General features: G+C 43.7%; 2 protein-coding genes across 2 annotated transcripts in view; both read left to right on the top strand.

The window, feature by feature from the left end:
* The first annotated feature begins 1,390 nt into the window (after nt 1–1,390).
* Nucleotides 1,391–15,727, top strand: LOC310703425 (glutathione S-transferase 3-like). Its single transcript, XM_083495806.1, has 7 exons — nt 1,391–1,472; nt 7,219–7,325; nt 9,371–9,422; nt 10,675–10,807; nt 12,016–12,157; nt 12,360–12,491; nt 14,008–15,727. The coding sequence occupies exons 2-7, from the start codon at nt 7,239–7,241 to the stop codon at nt 14,152–14,154; spliced, it is 693 nt and encodes a 230-aa protein (XP_083351932.1). The 5' UTR covers nt 1,391–1,472; nt 7,219–7,238; the 3' UTR covers nt 14,155–15,727.
* Nucleotides 15,728–18,516: 2,789 nt separating this feature from the next.
* LOC310702419 (uncharacterized protein) overlaps nt 18,517–25,861 on the top strand; it is a 33,499-nt gene continuing 26,154 nt past the window's right edge. The window contains exons 1-4 of the mRNA XM_083493896.1: nt 18,517–18,555; nt 20,766–20,873; nt 21,829–21,880; nt 22,190–22,322. Of these exons, the coding sequence (XP_083350022.1) occupies nt 20,787–20,873; nt 21,829–21,880; nt 22,190–22,322 (272 nt within the window). The 5' untranslated portion in view covers nt 18,517–18,555; nt 20,766–20,786. The remainder of the gene's footprint in view (nt 18,556–20,765; nt 20,874–21,828; nt 21,881–22,189; nt 22,323–25,861) is intronic.

Here is a 25,861-nt window from a genome sequence, read left to right as displayed (position 1 = left end):
ATAAACTATCAAACAAAAAAAACTTCCCTAAACAGGGCTGCCTTCAGATGTCTTCTATAAGTCAAATAGTTGTTTATTTCCTTAACATTTGATGGGAGGGTGTTCCACAGGTCAGGTACCACTACCAAGAAGGCCCTCTGCCTGGTTCCCTGTAGCTTTGCTTCTCGCAGTGAGGGAACCGCCAGAAGGCCCTCAAAGGAGGACTTCAGTGTCTGGGCAGAACGATGGGGGTAGAGATGACCCTTCAGTATAAGCTCTCCCCAAGCAATTGGGATGAATCCTCAGTAAGTAGGCTGTTGGGAGCAGATCTGTGAAAAAACTCATCCCAGCAACTTTGGCTGAGAAAAATAAAGTCCCCAGTCCCACCCATATCTAACAATCTGGTCTGGAATAGCAGCGGGAAATGGCGCTGGAATAAGAGAATTTCCTGCAAAAAAAGGGAAGGTTAACTATGGTCCCATCCCTAAGACTTCTGTGGACTCATTCCTCATTCAATTTTTTTAAAGCAGAGATTGGCCGCCTGTCATGGGTGCTTTAGTTGAGATCCCCTGCATTTCCAGGGTGTGTGTGTGGCTGGGGTTGCACTAGACAACCCTCGTTATAGATAACTCTATTAACACATTTATTTGGAAAACTACAAAGGTAGATATATGCACATTTATGCTGTGTTGTGTTTAGGATTTGCAACAAAAAAATGCTTGTGTTTCTCCTCCCACACACATACAAGAACATACAGTTGAATATAATACGCTGCCTACATTTTTAAAAGGCATTGCGATGTGAAAAGAATGGCAAACTGCCACATGCAGCGCCTTACTTGGATGTGTCTGGAGTCTTGGAAGCTTGACTACCCTACGTTCTCCTACAAATGGACCTTGAGCTTGTTTGGAGGTTCTAGCAGGGGAGCGCAGCTATCGTATACCCTTGACCGAAGAACGGTACACTCCTTCTATCTGGGATGGTCGTCCTCTTCCACCGAGCGCGCAGCTTCGGGAGGGACGCACATGGAGCGGTGAGGGAGGAAGGGGACACCCGCCTAGCCAGCCAGATCAGCCGAATCAACCCTGGCGATCAATGGGGTGACAGATGTCGCAGCCAGATCGCCCTCACATCCAGAGAGAAAAGAGACCTAACGTCTATATATACCTCTCGGGAGACTGTTGCTCTCAAGTCATAGTGACCCTGATCAGCTTGTCTCGCTGCGCAAAAGTAAAATTCTTCCTCGAACGCTGAAAGAGAACATTAAAGAGCGTTCTGCAAAATCGGGTTGGTTTTATTTATTATTCCGATTATTTTGGCCCTCGACCTCCTTCCCAGGTCGCACTGAGCGACATGCAAATTAAATCTCTTGCTACTGGCTGGGCCCTCTCGGCTTGCCCACGCCCCCTTGCCTGCTGTGCACAAAACGGCGAGGGAGGCGTTGCCTGCTCCTGGACTCCGGGAGCCTTCAGCATTTGCAGCTACTACCGAAGGTAGGGTTCCTTGTTCGCAGTTGCAGCAGCCATGCACATGTGCAGGCGTGCATCGTGTGAAGAGCTGCAAGGGGGGGTTGGTACAGGACGAGAGGTTGCGGGTGATGATGATCGTGATAGATAGTGGTTAGCAGCAGTATCTCCACCAGGCCTGTTGCACCCATCCATCGGGTTGCCTTTGAAAGGCACCGTGAACGGAGGAAAGGGAGCTAAGCTGCAGTTGGCCCCAGCGCTGCTTTGGCTTTGCGCATTTGCTTTGCTACGTTGCGGGTTTGGAACGTGGAGAGCCATTCCGGGGCTGGGCGGATCCGGGTGGGAACTGAGCGTTCGAAGTTCGAAGCCTTTGATGTGCCCAGATCAAAGCGCTCCTCTGGCAGTGGGTTGCTAATATGGCTTGGTTACTGAGACTTAGCATTTCAGCGCTTAAGCAGCAGGGGGGCCTGCCTGCCGCAGCCCCAAGTCAGAGGGGCAGTGAATGCACTTTTATTTCCCTCCTGCTTTCATCTGCCCATGAGTGGGAGAGGCTCTGTAGAAGATCCAGAGGGCTTCTCACCTGTACGGGTCGCCTGCGACGGGGGGGTAGCCAATGTGCCGCCCTCCAGGTGTCGCTGGACTACAAGGAAAGTTTTATTAAACTAAAAACCCATACAGTGGTACCTCGGGTTACAGATGCTTCAGGTTACAGACTCCGCTAACCCAGAAATAGTACCTCAGGTTAAGAACTTTGCTTCAGGATGAGAACAGAAATCGTGCAGCTGCAGCAGGAGGTCCTATTAGCTAAAGTGGTGCTTCAGGTTAAGAACAGTTAAGAACGGACCTCTGGAACGAATTAAGTACTTAACCCAAGGTACCACTGTATTTGTGTTAGATTTGTTAAATAAATAAATAAATAAATAAATGTGCCGCCTGCTTTGAGGTGCCCATTCACGGCGCCCTGCAAACCAAGCACGGAGCGGGGATGGCAGGGTGCATGCCCGTTGCATCCTTCTCAAGCTGCCCTCCAACTAGAGGGCGCTTGAGAAGGGTGCAACAGGGGAGACTCAAAGCTGGGCTTGCAGGGTGCCGTGAGGAATGTGCCCCTCAAAAAAACAAAACCTGTGCCCACTGCAAGATCTGGGCACAAGATTCCTGCATTTGCAAGGGGTTGAACTAGATGACCCTCGTGGTCCCTTCCAATTCTACAATTTGATGATTTGATTATTCCTGTAGGGATGACACAGTTCCCTCTAGTTCAACAGATTTTCCCATCCCTCCATACTTGAATCAGTAAGTTTCAGCATGGGAGCTCGCTTCCACCCATCTTCTGTCAGGACCTCAACTGCACCCCAGGGTTTTCTACATGGTGGAAAGGAGCTGTGTTTCCTACAGATAACCCATCTGCTCTGGATAATATCTCCCATGGATGCTGAAAAGCATGGGAGACGAAATGGAGCTTTGAGGCACACCAAGGGCCAAGGGGTAGATCAAAAGTCCCCTGGAAGAGGAGAGAGCCCTTTTAGAAAAAAACTAGAGTTGTTTGAGGACAAAGCAAAAGAGACAAATTATCTTTGATTTTATTATGTATGTAAAAAATGCTGCACACCACCTAACTCTTCCTCCAGCCTTTGAATGGATCAAGTAGATTCAATGAATTGGAGTGCTATCTGTGTCTTATCTTTATCGCCCCTTCGTTCTGATGCTAGATCCCCATTTGTAACTTTCTATTGGTGCCCTGTCTTCTGTTTGCTGGTGGTTCTAGCATTCTGACATTTATCTCTTCCTTAACGTTTCACTCGGAGTGTAAGTTGACTTGACTTTGTTGTGCATTGTTTGTGTATTGATGTCCTTTGTATCTACTACAATTTTTTAAAAAAATAGTCCCCCAGCACTAGTTTTTAGAACTGCCCCCTCTTCTGAACAAAGGACTGGCACCCCCATAACACCAGCCCTCCAAGTCCCATCTCAGGGACAGCCCATAATAATACCGTGGTCAGTAGTATTGAAAGCCGCTGAGAAGTCCAGGAGAACGAAAAGGGAGAACTCTGCCTCCCAAATTGCACTTCCCAGCAGCAGTCATCTGCTACAATGACTTAACACCAAAATAATTTGGTTCAATTAAAAAAAATGCCACTGCTTATCATTTTGTTTCTCCTTGTCCTTTCTGACAACCATGATGCCATACTATTGATATTCAGGGAGCAGTAAATATTGCCAAATGTGGGGGCTTAGTTAACCTTCAAACACTTGCTTGTTTCTATTGTTGGCTTTCGAAACCATGTTTTTGTGTGTGTGAAAACCCACTTGAGATTTTATATTTGAAGAACAACCTGTTCCAGGACTTTTGCTTTTATGCATCTACCTGGTGGGTGAATTCAGTTTGTTCAGTCTGACCCTTCTAAAAAAAACCCAGAATTTGAACTGAGAATGGGGAGATAAGAATACAATCAGTGGTACTGATTTTATGTCCCATATTTGTTGGCATGATCTCTAAGGCATGATGTCTAAGATATCTAGGAAAGGGCAATATTTTTTTCACTGGTGCTTTCCCCAAAACTGGTATAAAATGAACTTTAGTACAGTGGATTTGTTTGTTTTGTTTCATCACTGGATACTTTGTTTAGCAATCATCTTCATTTCAGTGTTTCATTTCTCCCTCCCTCCTTGTGGCCCATTCTTCCAACCTTTCTGTGAAAGTTTCTCTCTCCAATTAATAATACTCATTCCCCCCCCCAATTCATCTGTGTCACTGAATATGTATTCCTAAAAGTCAGATGAAAGTGGCAAGACTTCAGCTCCGTGTCTGTGCACAAATGCAAGGTTTTTCTACACAACAATGGTCAGCGTGGGAGAATCCTTAAATGTAGCTTTGCCTGATCAGATGCCCGATGTCACCAGGTGGCATAGGAGACAAACCTTCAATCAAAGCAAATGTGAGGTTTTTTTCCTTCAATATTCACATTTCTGGTGTGTGGCATTGAAACAGGGCCCCTAGTGGTTAAAGCCCACTAACTCTTTACCATGGTCCCGATCCAGATTAGGTGGGTCTGCACTGGCAATTTGTGTACGTAATAAACTGCACTTAAGAGCACACACCTAGTTAATGTATCTTCTAGTATGGCCCTAAGTCACAACCAGCATTCCAGGTGGTATGATCCTGAAACCCCATAGGAGCAGCCCTGGTGGATCCTTCTCAATGCCATTCTAGTCCAGCATCCCCCTTCTGACAGTGGCCAATCAGAAGCCTCCAGGAATCCCACAAGGCAATAATCACGTTATGTTCTTGCCCCTTGGCAACTGATGTTTGGAGAAATACTGGCACGCAACATGGCAGTTCTTTACCTTTCAAGGCTAATAACTGTTAATAAACCTATTCCTATTATTTGTTTGTTACAAGGCAGGAGAGGGAGTGACCTACCCAAGGTAGTGGGAGATTTAACTCTAGGTCTCTCTGATCTTAGTCCAACCCTCACTAGACTAGCTCTAATCCCCTATAAAGCTGCGTAGGCAAGACTTTCTTTTGTCTGACTTGAATCTGCAAGAATTAATTCCACCTACTTCATGTCATGTATAACTTTTGCATGAAGAACACCCATTGTATTCTGAAGCAGACCAGTTGTCTAAGTAAGAGGCTCCTGTACACATCATGTTTTGATTTTCTGGTACAAGGTGTGCTTTTTGTGCATAAGGAAAGGGTTGATACATATTGTCCATCTCTGGTTCATTCTGCCCTTTGCTGCCCACCTGCCTGCCTCAGTCTCCAGTTCCCTCCTCCTCTTTTGTCATCATACTGTAGTTTGCGGTGCCACCTGAACTGCAGCATGACAACATCCTTAGGGTATTATTATATGTCCTTTCTCTTTATTGTTTGGACTGATTCTCACACCTCTCTATTGGACCTCAGAATAAGGTATTCCTTTTGAATGATCCTCTGAGAGAAGAAAGGCGCAAACATGGCTGCCTTCTCCTCCTCTAGACTAGTTAGACTAGAAACATTTTCTATCCAAGGCATTCATTTCCTACAATAAACAACTTTATTATTTTCTTACCTACAATCATCTGTGTTGTGTCTGTGCGATTGCAGCAGTCAGGTGTACTCTTTAACTCAAATGCAGTAGTAGTAGTAGTAGTAGTAGTAGTAGTAGTAATAATAATAATAATAATAATAATAATAATTAATAATAATACTCTGCATCATAAGGGGCTTCAATGGATAATTGGTCCAGCTACCCCACTACAAATAGCCGTTGTTTCGTTTTCCTCTTCTAATGGTGCTGTAATGTGAAGGACTTGCTCTTATTCCAAGTTTTCTCAATTCACCATCTTCATGTTAGAAGTGGGATCTGAAATAATTTCTCCAATGCTCAGTATGAGCCTACAAAATAGAATACAGTGGTACCTCGGTTTACGAACTTAATCTGTTCTGGAAGTCCGTTCTTAAACGGAAATTGTTCTTAAACTGAGGCGCGCTTTCCCTAATGAGGCCTCCCGCTGCGGGTGCCCTTCCACCGTTTGGCTTCTCTTCTTAGACTGAGGTAAAGTTCGCAAACTGAGACACTACTTCCGGTTTTGCAGAGTTCGTAAACTGAATCGTTCGTAAACAGGACTGTTCTTAAACCGAGGTACCACTGTAGATTGAATTTGCAGACTGCAGTTGGCTAGCCTTCGCCCACATTCTTCGATCATCAATGAGCAGCTGAAAGCTGGGTGGTTTTGTTTTCTTTCTGTCTTTTTATTTATGTCTCTTAGCCGAATAAGTAGCTGTTCTCTCCAATGATGCAGCTGTCTTCCTCAGTTTTTCAGCCGTTGCTTCCCCCCTCCTTATTAAGGGACGCAGCAACACTGAGAACTGTGGGCTATTGTTTACGTGCCAACACATAATTTTCCCAGGATCCTTTCTGCTGAAGACTAGAGAAAGTAACAGACTGGGTGCTTTTCCTACTTCCAAAAATGTAACTAGTTTGACTTGAATGCATTGCTAATTGTGCACTCTTCCTGCCTTGTGGGTTGCAGAATAGAATAGCTTTCTTTTTGAGTTCTTCTAGTAACCTGTTCAGTCCTGATAGCTGTTTCCTTTCCTTTATTTCTTTTAAAATAAAGTTTCATTAAAGTTTTTCACAATACAATAGAAGACAAGCTAACCTACACAAAGAATAATGAAAAGGGACAAAATAAGAGAAATGAAAAGAGATAGAAGAATACAAGAACTTTTCACACAAGTGTATTTTAACGTTTGTCCCCTACTAGTGCAGGGAGGTAACCTGGCCATTGGACTGACATACGTAATATTTGTTCCAATTGGGACCATTGGGAAGGATTTTTCTTAAGGAGGGTGGTGGGGTGCCCTGCCCACCTTCTGCCTTGCCAGTGCAAGTCCAGAAAAGCTCTGAATTTGGTGGTCCATCCGCCCTTAGGGTTAATCTGCCTTTGCACCCACTTTTCCTTTTGCACAAAGGGAAACAACAACAACAACAACAACAGCAACAACAACACTACTGTTTGGGCAGTTTTTATTAACATGCCAGGGAAACAAGTGGAAAGTACTCTGTATGTTAGCAATGGATCAATAAGCAAACCATAACCAACTGCATTTGCTGAACGATGGCCTTTTGTACTATATCCCGGTGTGCCAAGAGACCTAATGACCTCTCTGTATTGCTTAACAAACGATGATTAGTTTCGATCTTTATTTGGTGAAATTTGTTTGCTCAAGCAAGTTGGCTGTGCACCAAGAATGGTGCCTTTGTGTTTCTTTTCTTGTTTTCATCAGGCAATCAAGAAGCTGAAATCATGTCTGGAAAGCCCAAACTGTACTACTTTGATGGAAGAGGCAAGATGGAGTCAATACGATGGCTGTTAGCAGCAGCTGGGGTGGAGGTCTGTGTTTCCTTGTCTGCCAGCTTCTGTACAGAGATGTTATCATGGTTATGAGATATGCCTTGTACAATGTGGGATGCAGTTAATGGGGCACATTACATATTGTAGCCATGAGAATCCGTGGGGTATTCCTATTTCTTACAGCATGGACAGATTTTGTTTCTTGATGTGCTGAAACTTTGAAGTAACTGTTTTTGGTTTTTTTGCCATATCTTGATGGAATATATGATAAAGCCATCAAGCCAGATAAAATTGCCCTGGGGTTGGATAAGCAACCCTTTGGCCATGAGAAGGTCCCCCCTTCCATTTCTTTTTGGATATCCCATTCATACCATGGGAATATATTTTGCCCCTTCCTTTCACCAGCACAGCATACAGAATTGTTGAGAATGAATGCATGTACAACCTGCTACACTTAAATTATTTTCATTATTTGCTTATTTTGCAACTGCACATTCTGAAGCCACACAGTCATTTATAATAATAATTTATTATTTATACCCTGCCCATCTGGCTGGGTTTCCCCAGCCACTCTGGGCAGCTCCCAACAGAATATTAAAAACACAATAAAACATCAAACATAAAAAACTTCCCTAAACAGGGCTGCCTTCAGATGTCTTCTATAAGTCAGATAGTTGTTTATTTCCTTGACATCTGATGGGAGGGCGTTCCACAGGGCAGGCACCACTACCAAGAAGGCCCTCTGCCTGGTTCCCTGTAACCTCCCTTCTCGCAGGGAAAGAATTGCCGGAATGCCCTCTGAGCCGGACCTCAGTGTCCGGGCTGAACAATGAGGGTGGAGACGCTCCTTCAGGTCTACTGAGCCAAGGCGGTTTAGGGCTTTAAAGGTCAGTGCCAACACTTTGAATTGTGCCCGGAAACGTACTGGGATCCAATGTAGGTATTTCAAGACCAGTGTTATGTGGTCTTGGCGGCTGCTCCCAGGGGAGAGGAATTTAGAATCCGTATGTCAGTACCGCTGAGATCCAATATAGAAAAATGTTCTACTGTTATGTACAAATTGTTGGCAAGTCATGAGAACTAGAAACATGACTTTAAAAATCTGGAGTGGTATCCAACAAAATGCTTCCTTTAGTCCCAGGACTTCTCACTGCAGAATGGGGCTTCCTCTCTGTCGCCTCTCCCCAGTTGCCCCCTAAATCTGTTATGGGGGTTCCTCTAACCCTCTGGAGCAGAATGGGGGGGGGGAGTGTGGTGTGAAAGGAGAGGAAGGGGAAGTTTCACTGTGCAAGTAGAAATCTTTGCATTAGCAGAAGCACTTAGCTGGTGTCTGCCTCAGATTCCTCTGAATTCTATTGAAAGCTTATGAACCACCCAAAAGAAACAAGGAGGATTTGATGTTTTATGAAAAACTTTAATTCTGGTTTTTATTTTTTATTACAAGCTGCTTTGATGACCCTGTTAGGCCAGAAAGACAGGATATATATATTTAAAAATCAAGTAAGTAGTACTTTCTTAGATGTGCCAACATAATATGAAGAAAGGTTGCTTTTTGTCTTAGGGTGCTCCTATTTTACTCAACTTTTACCCATCACAAATCAGTAATCCAAAGCAGTTTATCAGAAATACCTAACTGCAGTACAAGGGGAGAGGAATTAAAAATATGATTTCAAGGCCCTTAAACTTGGGCAACTGGACATGTGTTTTTTCTGTGTATCTGCTTGTGGTTTTTGCATGTGTTTGGGTTTTTTTTAGTCCTCGTGCTATTGCATTGTGTGATTCAGTTGAAATCCACTCGGTATCACAGTGATGTAGGAGGAAAGGAAAATCTTATCGGAAGTGAAGAAAGCAGCTGTTCCTTTCTTGCATTTCACTGGTTTTAGAAACCTGATTCAGTGCTGGAAATGCCCACATCTCGATAAGAAACGGTTTGGTTAAGTTATGAAAGGCTCATTGCTTAGTTGTGACTTTTCAGAAGTAACAAACTCAAGGAGGGTGCTTGTCCTGGGATGACGTTCAGTGATGGGTGTGCTTCTCAAGCACTGCAGCAATTCATTACACTTTTTCTTTTTCTCATCTGGTAGTTTGAAGAGGAATTTCTGGAGACCAGAGAGCAATACGAGAAGCTGCTTCAAGGTAATTCGGTGATTTTGAAAATATTTGGCCAGGCAAGACAAACAAAGTACCATACTTTTCCATGTACAGTGGTACCTCAGGTTACATACGCTTCAGGTTACATACACTTCAGGTTACAGACTCCGCTAACCCAGAAATAGTGCTTCAGGTTAAGAACTTTGCTTCAGGATGAGAACAGAAATCGTGCTCCCGCAGCGCAGCGGCAGCAGGAGGCCCCATTAGCTAAAGTGGTGCTTCAGGTTAAGAACAGTTTCAGGTTAAATACGGACCTCCAGAACGAATTAAGTACTTAACCTGAGGTACCACTGTATAAGACTAGGTTTTTTTACTTTAAAATTATGTGAAAAACTGTGGGTCGTCTTATACACGGGGCAATCTCTCCCCTATTTTCTTAAAATAGGGGGCATCCTATGCATGGGGGTGTCTTATACATGGAAAAATACAGTATCTTCTTGGATAGGAGCAAAGGGAAGGCAAATACTTTTGAGTGCCAGAGAAGAATTGTACTCTTGCATTTCAAGTAAGCAATATAGTCTAGTGGCCGAAGGGAGAGATGTTGATTTTAATTGATCTCCTCATCCTCCGGCTCCAACTCCTTTGCTATTCAGAAAAGTTCAGTACAGTGGTACCTCGGTTACAGACTCTTCAGGTTACAGACACTTCAGGTTACAGATTCCATTAAGCCAGAAATAGTACCTCGGGTTAAGGACTTTGCTTCAGGATGAGAACAGAAATCGTGCAGCGGTGGCAGCGGGAGGCCCCATTAGCTAAAGTGGTACCTCAGGTTAAGAACAGTTTCAGGTTAAGTACGGACCTCCAGAATGAATTAAGTTCTTAACCCGAGGTACCACTATATTGGAAGTTATGAATACATGAAGGCACACCTAGCCACAGAGGACTGCCCCCATTTTCTTAATTTGGAATCCCCCCAAATAGGTGTCGTGTTATACACGGGGGCGTGTTAGGCACGGAATAATACGGTAGTTCTCTTGAAAGCTGTTTTTAATGGTCACTGTTTCCATGACTTGAAAATAAAGTTCCTAGCTGACTGCAAGGTTGCAAGATAGTTTTTTTGTGTGTTCGTTGGCCAGCCCGTGTAAAATAATAGTCGCCACCAATTGCTCCACCATTTCCTCATTTGGTCTCTGCAGTCCTTCTGAGCACCAATACAATACCGTGGAATTGTACTGACTTTCATTTCTAGAAGAAACATTTTGACCTTTCGCTGGTTTTTTTTTTATCCTCTCAAAAGATGGATTCCTCCTCTTTCAGCAAGTGCCCTTGGTGGAAATGGATGGGATGAAGATGGTTCAGACGCGAGCTATCCTCAGCTACATCGCTGCAAAGCACAACCTCTACGGGAAGGACCTGAAGGAGAGAGCACTGTACAGTACCAGAAACATTTAGCTAGCTTTAAGTTATATTTCGGGTCCTGTATTTCACTCTTGTTTCTGGCTTCTGAGACCTACTACATCCTGGGGCCGTTCAGATAGTGTGGACTACAAATCCCATCAGCCCCTGCTCAGAGTTGCCTGTGAAGAGGGATTGACAGATAAACCAACTCTGAGAATTGTAGCTCTGTGAGGGCAATTGGCAGAGGGCAGAGGGCCTTTTTGGTGGTGGTGCCTGCCCCTCCCATCAGATGTCAAGGAAATAAACAACTATCTGACTTTTAGAAGACATCTGAAGGCAGTCCTATTTAGGGAAGTTTTTGATGTTTGATATTTTATTCTGTTTTTAATCTTTTGGCTGGGGAAACCCAGCCAGATGGGCAGGGTATTATTATTATTATTATTATTATTATTATTATTATTATTATATATCTCTTAACAACTCTCTGGGCCCTTAACAAACTACAGCTCCCAGAATTCTTTTGGGGGGGGGGAGCCATGACTGTTTGAAGTGGCATTGCATGGTTTTAAATGTATGGTAGAAATGTGGCCTGAGTCAAAGGGCATGTCCTCCACAATTCCACTTATCCTGCCACTTTCCCCCAGGGAAACCCACTCTTTACTGCTGAATTGGAGCAAACATCAGTCAGATTCTCCATGGAAAAGAGCAAGTAAAAAGCAGTTTTTTCTAGGGAAAGTGGAGGGGCAAACTTTTACCTGTGCTTTCTAAGCATGGGACAAGTGGAATAGTAGTTGGTGACGGATGATTCTTTAGCTAGCCTTCATGAAAAGCAAACGATGGGATTGAAAAAAATCATAGCATTTCCATGTGGACTAGGAGTGGGCACTTTCTGCCTCAGTCGCCTGCAGGCCCAATTGTCCTCTCATTCTGACCGTTTACAAAGTGGTGCCTTCCAGATATTTTGGGGGAACAACTCCCATCATCCCTGGCCTTTGGCTGTCTTAATTGAGAGTTGGAGCCCAGCACATCTGGATAGCATCATGTTGCCACATCCCTGGGTTGCAACAACATGGAGAAAATCCCCCATCACCAAGCAGCTGGAATTGCAACGTCTTGTCGACACAGGGTAGTTGGCGGCCTCTTTTCTGCACAGCAGGAAAAAGCTGAAATTCTGTTTTGTGTGTGCATGTCGTAAACAAGATGGGCACCTTAACAGATGCATGAATATATGTCTCCTTAGAATTGACATGTATGCAGAAGGAACAACGGACCTAATGGTCTTGATTATGATGCACCCTTTCTTAACACCTGAGGACAAGGAGAAGCAACTGGCTACAATCATCAAAAAAGCAACACAAAGATATTTCCCTGTTTATGAAAAGGTGCGTTTCAGTAGCCTGCTGTTATAAAACAGGCTTGTGATCTGGGCTGCTTCACAAATTTAATGTGTAAAATGTAACACGGGAAGAACAAATGTGTGGTGTGGTTTTTTTTAAAGGACAGGTATAGTGATGGATGAGAAAGATGCTTATGTGTGCTTGGGAAGCTGTTCTTAGGCGTTGGGCTAACACTGGTGTCTTGCAGGTGCTGAAGGGCCATGGAGAAGATTTCCTTGTTGGCAACCAGTTCAGCTGGGCAGACGTCCAGCTGCTTGAAGCTATTCTGATGGTGGAGGAAAAATCCTCCGGTGTTCTGGCCGACTTTCCTCACTTGCAGGTATGGCAAACAAACACAATATGAGCAGTGTTAGAAATTCAGATCTATAAGCTCGGCACCAAATGGCTCCTTAAACCAAGGTTGCAGTTGCCAAAATGGAATGTCTGGTTGCCATTTTGGGGCTCTAAAGTCTTATTTTTCAAACGATGGACTGACTGTGATTGGTTCTCAATTAATCATCTGGCTAGCTCAAATGATAACCCTGACCTCGGTGAAGAGCTTTGAGAACTTAAAGAAGAAAAGTCACTTGATTCAGGGACAGCCCACATATATATCAGCCTATTCCGACCTCTTTTTCTTAATGGTGACACAGCCATTCATAATGTAGGGATCTCCATGTGAGCAGGGCAGTGGGGTGGGGTACGTTCACTGCTCCTGCTCAGAAAAAGTGTTTTGGTTCCTGAGGTTCATTCCAATTGTGCAGATAAAATATAACTGATAGAATTATACAGGAAGGGATATTAGTGCGTGAAAACAATCGAAATCCAGTGATTCCCCAGCTGGAGATGTCAGGCACCATCCTGGCACTTGGTTGCAAGTGGTTGAAAACCAGGTGCAAAATGCGCCTGGCTCCTGGCTAATTTCAAACACTGAATATGAGTTATGTTGTTTCTTCCTTTTTTAAAAGAATTCCTTTCCCATCTGTTCCAGACCTGAAAGCAGATGGGCTTCTGTCGAAACCCCTTCTAGAAAACTGTTAGACCTTAGGGTAATATGCTGCTGCTGCTGATGCACACTAGTTCTGCGTGATGAGTGGCTTAATGTTGCCTCCCATTAAAGAATTATGAATTGGCAAAAATGCTTAGATGTCCATGAAGCCACCCTCCTTAATTCAAACCAGAGTGAACATGGGAAGCATGTGCATGTTAAAAATTCATTTTTTAAAAAAATGGCTGTTGACACAGCTGTAGCAAAGAGAGCTGTGGCACTCTAGCTCAGTAGTTCCCAAACTTGGGTTTCCAGCTGTTTTTGGACTACAACTCCCATCATCCCTAGCTGGCAGGACCAGTGGCCAGGGATGATGGGAACTGTAGTCCCAAAACAGCCAGAGACCCAAGTTTGGGAAACCCTGCTCTAGATCAAGGATTGGGGGACATGTGGCCTTGCAGATGATTCCACCTCCCATCAGCCTTAGCCAGCACAAGGATGATGGGAGTCATCCCATCCCAACACCTGCAGCTCTAAAGTTTTTTAGCCTATGCTCTAGAGCAGGCATCCCCAACCTTCAGCCCTCCAGATGTTTTGGACTACAATTCCCATCATCCCTGAACACTGGTCCTGTTAGCTAGGGATCATGGGAGTTGTAGGCCAAAACATCTGGAGGGCTTCAGGTTGGGGATGCCTGCTCTAGAGATTGCTTGGCTTGTTGGGTCATCAATTTTAATAGACTCTACCAAATGGACTGAAGGTGATGGGTGCAGCATGCAAGTTTGTTTTTAGTGCTATAGTTCAGGTTCTTTGATTCTGAGTCTGTTTGCTCTTCTTGTTGTTTTCCTTCCTTTCCACTTGTTTGCAGGCTTTTAAAGAAAGGATCAGCAACATCCCCACAATTAAGAATTTTTTGGAGCCAGGAAGCCAGAGGAAACCTGTGCCTGACGAGAGATACGTGGAGACCGTGAGAAGGGTCCTCCAGATGTATCACAATATGTCTGCAAGTCCTTAGGCAGCATTTCTGCTGAGCTCCAGAGAATCACCAGTACTAATACCTAATAGCAATGGCTGTCGTAAAACTCATGGCATTGTGTTAGAGACTAGACTGCTGTATGACACTTGATAGCTGCTAAACAGGCTTTTCCATGGGGATGTGCATCCACATAGAAAAAACAATATGCCCGCATTTAAATTGCACAATATGCCCACATCTAAAACGCATTTAAATTGCACAATTTCGCTATATGCAGGCAAGGTAGGAATGCTCTCGTGAGATTTGGCGGGAAGTTGGATTGTCCTGCGGGATCTTGTGAGAGCAGTCCTACCAGTCCCAAAGATGGCACACTGAAATTTGAGGTCCAACACTGGTCATGGCTACCTGCAAAGAACCCTGGGAGTTGTAATTTGTTGAGGGTTCTGAGAGCTGTTAGGAGACCCCTATTCTCCCCACAGAGCTACTACTCCCAGAACTCCTTGGGGAGAGGGATTGGTTGTTACAAAGCACTCTGGGACAGACCAAATACCCCGCTGAACATTTGAGCCAGGCAGGATTTCAAATTCAGAGACATTTTTTTAAGGCAATTTCCCCCCCTCCTCCTTGTCTCAAAAATGGGCGCCTTTGAGCTGTTTGAATCCTGGCAGATCTGATGCCTTTGTGGAGTACTACTATAGCCTGTAAATTTCAAACCATTTGGCTGCCCCACTCCAGGCTAAAAGCTGGAAGAAGACAGGGCTGGTCTTCACTGAAAATTCATGGAAGATTAGTTATCAGACTTGAGGGATCTTTCTCAAGTATCCCTGGAATCTAGCAAAAAGTTAAAAGTTAGATGGCAAAAGACAGGGTGTGTCTCCTTCTGAACTGTAACCCAACAAACAAATGAACGGATTTTGAATTAACTAAATATGAAAAGCTTCAAAAAGTAAATTATATAAACACCTTTTCCATTCAGAAAGCAAAACAAAACCAAAATTTCTCATGCACACCCCTAATACTTGTGCCCTTGCTAGTAGTAGTAGCATACGTAGCAAAGGGAGAATGCCATATACAAGGCCTTCTTTATTAGCAGATATATTCATCAGTCTTCCTACTCTTTTTGGAATACAGCTTTCTTTATTAAATATATTTTGTGTATCCTGTTTCACCGGGTGAAGCAATATTTTTATTCAGCTGGACGGTTATAAAAAACACTATTAGAAGGGAGGCTCGGACAATCCTTTTCTGCCTACCAGTGTGTTCTGCAAATGGAAGGGGTTTGCTGCAGAGCTGGAAAAAAAATATAAAGAGAATCTGTTTCAGTCTTTCTGCCTTTCATTGCTGGTATTTCTGAGCTCAGACGGCCAAGGTTATGCAAAACGCATGAAGACATTCAAAGTGACACTTATTTACAAATTCCTGTGAAATCAAAATACACTTAAGTTGCTAAGCCTTCAATATATTTTATCTATCTCCTACAACTTTTGCGTTATGTTATTATACTAAGCTGACATTGGATTTGGTATATTCAATTTATGTAGTGTTTTTCTTCCTATTGCTGCTACAATCTGGAAAACTCTCTAATAAACTACCTTGATTCCTGAGTAAAGAAGCATTTGCTTTTCCTTACTGTGTAAATATTGTGTGGAAGCTGTGCTTCTGGATCAGTGCCAGATTTACGTATAAGCTAAACAAGCTATAGCTTACAATCCCACTCTCTTCGGGGTCCCAAAAAATTTAAAGGGAGAAAAAACTGGATGTACATTTTATTGGCAAAACCTATTAGTGTTTTGCAGCTTTCTGACTACTCTGCTAGGTCTGGCTAAGGTCTCGCAACTAAACGCAGAGTTCATGAAAGCAGTTAACTTGGCTGCAGACAGGTTGGACGAAGCAGGAACCAGGAACTTGTAGTTAGCTGTTTATTATATACAGTGGACTATTTACAGGAATACGGATCTTTAGCTAGCTCTCTCATACATGAATCACAACTCTCAACCTCCAACTCCTACACTGACACATTCCAGTTAGTAGTAGTAGTAGTAATAATAATAATAATAATAATAATAATAATAATAATAAATTTTATTTATATCCCGCCCTCCCCAGCCGAAGCTGGGCTCAGGGCGGCTAACAACAGTCAAAATAGGCCAACATAGTAGGCCATTAATCATTATTTCCCTGAGAGAGCTTGACCAATCAGGGAGCTGTTTCCATGCCTCTGTATCACCAGGCAGATTACACTCCTTTACATTGCCTTGGCTGTCTGCCAAACCCTAACTGACTCTGTGTGAGTAGCTGCACGTATTCAGATTCCCAACACATTTCCAAAATATAAGATAAAAAACAAATAAAACCTACAGTGTTACTTATGATGTAAGTAATGGGCCCCACCTGCTAGTCTGCTCCCTAAAATATCACTGGTTTGATCATTTCTATATATAGTGGTACCTTGGTTCTCAAACTTAATCTGTTCCAGATTTCAGTTCAACAATTACTTTGGAAAAATACATATTTTGTTATGTGCAAATGGCTTGATGCCTATTAGATCCATAAATTATCATATAGCATATATTCAACACAAAAGCAGTGACAATTTGTTGTTCACAAAGGACAGCTGGACCCATTACTTTCAGTAGCTTAGGGCCTCATCAAACCCAAATCTGGCCCTATTCTGGATCCTTTATTGATACTGCAATTTTATATGTGTCTACCCACACATAGGATTGTGGTTGCTGTTGCTGTTTTCTCACTTAATATATTTTTATAGAAACATAGAATTGTAGAGTTGGAAGGGACCCTGAGGATCATCTAGTCAAATCCCCTGCAATGCAGGAATATGCAGCTGTCTCATATGGGGATCGAATCGGCAACCGTATGATTCGCTAGCCCCAGCTTGACGTAGCTGAAAAAAGCCGCAGGCCACAGAAGGCAGTCTGGGGTAGCTTTTTCAGAACCTTCTTTCAGATAACATATCAGTGGCTATTTTTAGACTAAATCTGAACCTCAGTTGGATAATGACTAATATTAGGGCTATTACATTACTGGTTAAGGTTACAGTTGGTGGATGATAGGAGACCAAAATACTGTGTTTCAAAGGCTATGGCTACAGCTGATAGTGTAGTCTGCTAACTCAAATTCCTGGTCACTTCACAATGCACAAATTACTAAATAAGTGTGGGTTTTCTGAAGACACCCTCTTTTGCTAATAAGGCTGTTTTTCGGAAGCTACATTTCTGATAAGTTTTCCTAGGCGAAAGCTACCTGCCAGGTAGAGGAAATGAATCAAATTCAATTGCTTGCTGCCAGTGCCACCTGCTGGCTACTGCTTTGTTTTCTAATCTTGCCAGTTAAAAGCATCAACAGAACGATTTTGTTGCACACGACTCCCAAAAAGTGATTCTGGATGATGATGATTTATTACCGTAAATTTGTATACCATCCTTCATCCAAAGATCTCAGGGCGGTTCACAGCATAACAGTGCAAAAGCAAAACAAAATTATGGGGCATTATAGGCAATTAAAAGCTGGCACTCCTCAGAATGGTGGGCTAGGAAGGGGAAGCAAGGGAGACAGAGTCTAGGTCAGGGGCCGGCAAACCTTTTCAGCAGGGGGCTGGTCCACTGTCCCTCAGATCTTGTGGGGGGGCCAGGCTATATGGGGGAGGAATGAATGAATTCCTGTACCCCACAAATAACCCAGAGATGCATTTTAAATAAAAGGACACATTCTACTCATGTAAAAATGCATTGATTCCTGGACTGTCCGCAGGCCGGATTTAGAAGGCAATTGGGCCGGATCTGGCCCTCGGGCCTTAGATTGCATACCCATGGTCTAGGTGTCAACAGTGGGGCCGGTCAGGACCTCCTTCTCTGGCCAAAGATGTCAATGAACAAATTGATGATAATATCCTGGCACAAGCTCTCATGGGCCACGTCCAACTTTGACAGAAAAGCTGGCCCACAACAGCTTATACCACACTATTTTTTAACAAGGTTGTTGATCTTTTGAAGAGTTGTTCAACTAGATTTGCCAAAAAGGATTCACATGGTTAACTCTCTGGAATTTATCACACACTAACTTATATTTAAATCCACACAGATCTGAAAGTTCCGGGTGTTTTCACACATGACATTAAAAACCATCTTTGACCCCCTGTGCGCACGTTAGAGAGAATATCATTAATCCGGGGTAGAAAGCAGACACTTTAGAACCGAGACGTGACAAAGTAGCCAGTACTAATGCAGGAAGGAACTGCAAATCCTTGTTGAGCTTGCAAACGTGGCTTTAGGTTCACTCAAACAGAGGCTGGAACGTTATCTTTATTGTTTGAGTGGCAAAGTCACCTCTGTGGGAGGAGTTCCAGGATTTAATTGCTTTTAGGCAAAGCTTTTTGTGCCACAACAGGAAGACCCGCCTGACGCTCACACCAAAGCCTCCGAGGTTAGTTCCTGATGCACATCCATGTCTTTAATAACTAAGTTAAGACTATACAAAGAAAGCAGGGACAGCAATCATAAAAAATGTTGGCGTGGTTGCATTTAATCTATGTCTTCTGAAGAACGGTTTAACAGGCAAAAAGGAAATGCCTGTCTGTATGAGTTTGCATGCCACTTGCCTCAAGAGCAAACATTCAGCAAATGAAGCATTCGTGGTCATTTCCTCCATGCTTAGAGAAGGTTCGCCTTCCACCTGCTGTCTTTCTCCTTGTCAGGCAACTGTCAGAGGCACATGAACGCTGGCAGAAAGCATGGCAAAGGCAGAAGTTGTCTGCTTGCCAGCTAACTCAGAGTTTGGGTGGAGTTAAGACATACAATACTGCTCTTTTGGATTCCTGTAATAGAACCTTAATTTTAAACCAATTTTAAGGCTTTGTAGCTTCAACAATTGTTGAAATTACAGCTGCATATTAATTTGGCACCTGAGGTGATAAAAAAAACATGTCCCGTTGGAGAGATCACAACTGAATCAACCGGTAGAACAAGCTTCTAAGGAAGGTTAATCTGTATACATTTGTGTCTCCTGATCTTTCAAAAGCAATGTTAAAAAAGCTTGTTTCATAAGGTATTTGGCCACAGAGTGATGCTTTTCTAGGATTTGTGGTTTTACTGTCATCATGCTCTCATTGGAGAGTTGGCAACCAGATGGATGCTGAAAGCTTTTGTTATGTCGTGGAGCTTTTCAGTTTTATTGTTGGTTCTGTGTGACTTCATATCACTCATAATAAGCTGCCCTGTGCGTGAAAAGGCAAGTGTGTTTCAATACAGACATGAATAATAAATAAAACCTATCAAAGAAAACAAAGATCTGCATTTAGTTCCCAGACTTGAGATGAATATTGTAAAATGTACCTCCTGCAAAATATTATTATAAGTCACCCCAATCCCTGCCAAGCTGCGCACAGCATCTTGGACCCCAAGCCAGGTCTGTGCTCCTTTGGAGAATTGAAGACACGGTGGAGGCTGTTGTAGCTTTAAGAAATGGTAAAGTTAAAGGTAAAGAACCCCTGGATGGTTAAGTCCGGTCAAAGGCGACTATAGGGTTGCGGAGCTCATCGCGCTTTCAGGCCAAGGGAGCCGGTGTTTGTCCACAGACAGCTTTCCGGGTCATGTGGCCAGCATGACTAAACCACTTCTGGCCCAATGGAATACCGTGACGGAAACCAGAGCGCACAGAAACACCTTCCTGCCACAGCAGTACCTATTTATCTACTCACACTGTTGTGCTTTCAAACTGCTAGGCTGGCAGGAACAGGGACAGAGCAACGGGAGCTCACCCTGTCATGGGGATTCGAACCGCTGACCTTTCGATCGGCAAGCCCAAGAGGCTTAGTGGTTTAGACCACAGAGCCAGCACTGGAGTCCAAGGCATCTCACCCCCCCCTCCACCAATTGCCTTCAGTCAGTCTGCCCAATATGGATCTCTGTCTTTGTTCTCCCTTCTCCTCAGTACACCTTGCCAAAACACCCTTTCCCTGTCACCTCACACCCAGTTACCTGGCCAACCTTCCAAATCCCCTCTGTTCACACCTCAGGGCAGGGTGGAAGGACAATTCTCTTGCCTTGCCAGTGGTTTTCAATGGTCCTCTATTGTTTCTTAATGGCCCTCACTTGGCCAGGTCATTTTTGCATTGACCAGCCCAGGAATTCCTCTGCAGCTGATATACAGTGGTGCCCCGCAAGACGAATGCCTCGCAAGACAGAAAACCCACTAGACGAAAGGGTTTTCAATTTTTGAGCTGCTTCGCAAGACGATTTTCCCTATGGGCTTGCTTTGCAAGACGAAAACGTCTTGCAAGTGTTCTGATTTTTTTCCGCTCCCCCCCCTTTTCTACGCCGCTAAGCCGCTAATAGCCTTTTAGCCGCTAATCCGCTAAGCCTTTAATAGCTGCTAAGCCTTTAATAGCCGCTAAACTGCTAATAGCGCTAATCCGCTAAGCCACTAATAGGGTTGCTTCGTAAGACGAAAAAACCGCTAGACGAAGAGACTCGCAGAACGGATTAATTTCGTCTTGCGAGGCACCACTGTATTCCCTTCATATCCCAACTAATAAAAATCCTACTATTTATTAATTTTCTTCCCCAAACTTATACTGTTTGCATGGCTTTCAGCTTCCCCATAAACACTTCCATCTTTCCGCTCTTTTCTTCCAGAATACCCAGCACCTGAATACCATGGCTGGGAAACCCAAGCTTTATTATTTCAATGGAAGAGGGAGAATGGAATCCATTCGCTGGCTGTTAGCTGCTGCAGGTGTTGAGGTCTGTGCCTTTGTTTTCTTCCAGAAGGAAATCTGCAAATGAGTTGCTTGTTTGACGTCATGCCAGGATGACCACGGGAACCATTGCCACAATTAGAGCATCCTTAGGACCGTATCAGCAGACAGGAGACTGGGTTTCTGATCTAGATGGTTTGGCAGGGCAGCCACAGGTACATAACCCATTATTTCACAACGATAGGATCCTTGGCTGTCACCCAACATCAGGGACACATTTCCTTTCGATGCAATATTTTTTATTTTAAAAACCAAGGAAAGCATAACCAAGGCAGCCACAAGGCTTCCTTTTTTTACAGGAGTATATCACATATCCCACAAGCCACACTCCGGTCTGTAATGTTGAAATTCTCACTAAAGCTGTCAGGTTATAGGGCCACTTGGAAATCAGGAAAGAACTGTATGCTGGGATGCTGCCTCCGACTCCCTCACCTGACTCCCACATTTTCCAGGTTAAGCAGGCTGCAAACCCTTTTTTTCTTTCTTTCTGGAATACAATAACATGGAAATGAGCTCTCAACATGATAGACAAGTGTGTGTTCTTGTTTGAAATTAACAGAACCACTTAACAGAACAACAGCTGGCATGCCGGGGACTAGGAAAAGATTAATCTAGCTTCTACATGAATTAAAGTGCTATATCAACCAATTATGTCTATTCACTCAATATCCCTGATCCATAATAATCCATTAATGCTCTGTATAGTCTCGTAACGCAGCCATGGCTGGTTTGTATGTTGCTTAGCCTTTGGACCTCTATTTAAAAGTTTTGTTCTTTCTATTCTCAGGTTATATAAATTGTCCACTTAGATGGTCACTGATGCAGTAGGCTATGACCCATAAAGGCATATGCTGTAATAAATTTATTGGTTAACGTGCTACAGCACTCTTGGTTGATTATTTAACAAAATAAATGAAATGTTAGTCCTCTCGCTTTTTCAGTTTGAAGAAGAGTTTTTGGAAACAAGGGAGCAATATGAAAAGTTATTAAAAGGTAAGGCTACAGATTTAATAACTTCATCCAGATCCACAGCTCTGTGTGTGTGTGTGTGTGTGCCAAGAAATTCTAATGCAAGTGTGTTTGGTCAGGGTGTGTGTGAACAAGAACTCAGCTACGTTGATTCTGCTTCACCATTGGAAATGGTGTTACAAGCATCTCTGCTCTCGCTATGGAAGGTGGGCAGAGGTTCAACCCATGAACCCCCCCCTTTCTTTAAATGCTTCCTTTCCCATTGTAGGAAGTTCACCATGCAAAGCGGTACAGGAACTTGCCAGGGCTGACATGATGATTCTCTTTCAACAGATGGATTTCTGCTCTTTCAACAAGTCCCCATGGTTGAAATTGACGGAATGAAGCTAGTGCAGACTCGAGCCATCCTCTACTACATTGCTGCAAAACACAACCTCTATGGGAAAAACCTGAAGGAGAGAGCACAGTATGTTTTTAGAAGCCATATTACACTAATATGCAAGGTTTTTTCTGGCCTAAGCGCCTGCTTTTTTAATATAACAAAACAATAAAGGGTAAAGGTAAAGGGACCCCTGACCATTAGGTCCAGTCGCAGACAACTCTGGGGTTGCAGTGCTCATCTCACTTTACTGGCCGAGGGAGCCGGCGTACAGCTTCCAGGTCATGTGGCCAGCATGACTAAGCCGCTTCTGGCAAATCAGAGCAGTGCATGGAAACGCCGTTTACCTTACCGCCGGAGTGGTACCTATTTATCTACTTGCATTTTGTGCTTTTGAACTGCTAGGTTGGCAGGAACAGGGACTGAGCAATGGGAGCTCACCCTATCACATTGATTCAAACCACTCACCTTCCGATCGGCAAGCCCTAGGCTCTGTGGTTTAACCCACAGCGCCACCCGCTTGAGGAGAAATGAAGGCAGGAACTGGTGACTGAATAGTGCAACAGCAATAACTTAGAAGAGGGGATACCCTCTGAGCTCAGCTTCAGGTAGCAAAAAGGTCTTGAAACAGCTGTGAAGAAGCATATGCATATGCTTTGCATATACACTTCTTCCATATTTATAGCGATCATGTAAGAAAATTTGGAGTTGGATTTCACAGCCCCACTTCTGTCAAGGTCCACTGTTGGTCAGAGAAAACAAAACTGAGATGGAACCTAGTGACAGGAAGCAAGGCTGGCTGTTATTCATTGCATATCTGTTGCAACCGAGTCCACACACACACACACACACACACACACACACACACACACACGTAAGGAGGTCAGGAGCCCAGAGCAGAATGTGCAGACCCTTTTAAAGCTTCAGAAATTGTAACAGAAAGACCACCCCTAATTGTAATACCATTGTAATGCCATAAAAATGGGTTCTACACTCTACAATTCTATGATTCTATGTAAATCAGATCCTGCTCAGAGTTCATGTTTCTCTGACATATTTACAAGTCAGGCATCTTGTTTGGCAGACAATACCTGATAACAGCCCTCCTTGGCCTGTCTGAGACACCCTTTTGAAATGGTGAATACCTTGACTCCAGAATCCATTGACAAGGACCAGTTTCACTCATACACAGATCTGCCTTTTTGACAGGTCTGCTTAGATAGTTTCCTGTTAAACTAGTTTCACAGGTGGGAGGCTCAGGAAGAATTTCCTGCTACGTGGATGAAGGGGTCTCTGAGGTCGACTAGAGGCTAAACATGGTCTCAGCCTTGCTCAGTGTATTCGTTTGGTTCATGTTTTATTTGAATAGAGTATGGTTTCATTGATAAATTGGCCCTTTTGTTGAGAAAAGGGCCTGACTGAAAGTAGCCTTTTATCAATACTTTCTGCAGAGTGATTGGCAGATGAAGGGTTAACCCGATAGCCTGTGGTACCTCTCTGACTCCTGTAGTGGCTAATGTTGTGCAAAGGGATTAAGACTTTGGAAGACTCATATAGGACCCTGAGGATCATCTACTACAACTTTAATATGCAGCTGTCCCATACGGGGATCGAACCTGCAACCTTGGCATTATCAGCACCACACTCTACCCAACTGAGCTGTCCAGGGTGTGTTTTAGCATTTTTCTTAGTATTTTTGAACTTTCATGTTTTATGTGTTTTATACACATGCATTCCTCAGGGGTGCTTATTAGGAGCACCCTAATACGATTATGAGGGACGCAGGTGGCACTGTGGGTTAAACCACAGAGCCTAGGGCTTGCCGATCAGAATGTCGGCAGTTCGAAACCCTGAGATGGGGTGAGCTCCCGTTGCTCAGTCCCTGCTCCTGCCAACCTAGCAGTTCGAAAGTGCGCCAGTGCAAGTAGATAAATGGGTACTGCTCCGGCGGGAAGGTAAACGGCATTTCCGTGCGCTGCTCTGGTTCGCCAGAAGCGACTTAGTCATGCTGGCCACATGACCTGGAAGCTGTACGCCAGCTCCCTCAGCCAATAAAGCGAGATGAGCGCCACAACCCCAGAGTCGGCTATGACTGGACCTAATGGTCAGGGGTCCCTTTACCTTTATGATATGCAAAATGAGCTATGGAAGGAGAAGACGGGAAGTCATTGATATCTTAAGGATGTAAAAGTCAGTACTTTAAAATGTAAAACAGAAAAATTAATTTATATAGATTATATATATATATAAATATTTATATGTGGAATTAAGCAAGAGGACAGCAGTCAAACTATGATTCTATGTAAATCAGATCCTGCTCAGAGTTCATGTTTCTCTGACATATTTACAAGTCAGGCATCTTGTTTGGCAGACAATACCTGATAACAGCCCTCCTTGGCCTGTCTGAGACACCCTTTTGAAATGGTGAATACCTTGACTCCAGAATCCATTGACAAGGACCAGTTTCACTCATACACAGATCTGCCTTTTTGACAGGTCTGCTTAGATAGTTTCCTGTTAAACTAGTTTCACAGGTGGGAGGCTCAGGAAGAATTTCCTGCTACGTGGATGAAGGGGTCTCTGAGGTCGACTAGAGGCTAAACATGGTCTCAGCCTTGCTCAGTGTATTCGTTTGGTTCATGTTTTATTTGAATAGAGTATGGTTTCATTGATAAATTGGCCCTTTTGTTGAGAAAAGGGCCTGACTGAAAGTAGCCTTTTATCAATACTTTCTGCAGAGTGATTGGCAGATGAAGGGTTAACCCGATAGCCTGTGGTACCTCTCTGACTCCTGTAGTGGCTAATGTTGTGCAAAGGGATTAAGACTTTGGAAGAATCATATAGGACCCTGAGGATCATCTACTACAACTTTAATATGCAGCTGTCCCATACGGGGATCGAACCTGCAACCTTGGCATTATCAGCACCACACTCTACCCAACTGAGCTGTCCAGGGTGTGTTTTAGCATTTTTCTTAGTATTTTTGAACTTTCATGTTTTATGTGTTTTATACACATGCATTCCTCAGGGGTGCTTATTAGGAGCACCCTAATACGATTATGAGGGACGCAGGTGGCACTGTGGGTTAAACCACAGAGCCTAGGGCTTGCCGATCAGAATGTCGGCAGTTCGAAACCCTGAGATGGGGTGAGCTCCCGTTGCTCAGTCCCTGCTCCTGCCAACCTAGCAGTTCGAAAGTGCGCCAGTGCAAGTAGATAAATGGGTACTGCTCCGGCGGGAAGGTAAACGGCATTTCCGTGCGCTGCTCTGGTTCGCCAGAAGCGACTTAGTCATGCTGGCCACATGACCTGGAAGCTGTACGCCAGCTCCCTCAGCCAATAAAGCGAGATGAGCGCCACAACCCCAGAGTCGGCTATGACTGGACCTAATGGTCAGGGGTCCCTTTACCTTTATGATATGCAAAATGAGCTATGGAAGGAGAAGACGGGAAGTCATTGATATCTTAAGGATGTAAAAGTCAGTACTTTAAAATGTAAAACAGAAAAATTAATTTATATAGATTATATATATATATAAATATTTATATGTGGAATTAAGCAAGAGGACAGCAGTCAGGGAGAGAAACTTACCACAGATTCAGGAAACAGCTACCAGGAAGTGTCTTA

The sequence above is a fragment of the Podarcis liolepis genome, assembly GCF_965112155.1.
Source record: "Podarcis liolepis genome assembly, chromosome: 3".
In the NCBI taxonomy this organism is placed as follows: Eukaryota; Metazoa; Chordata; class Lepidosauria; order Squamata; family Lacertidae; genus Podarcis; species Podarcis liolepis.
This window is presented reverse-complemented; position numbering and strand designations above follow the sequence as displayed.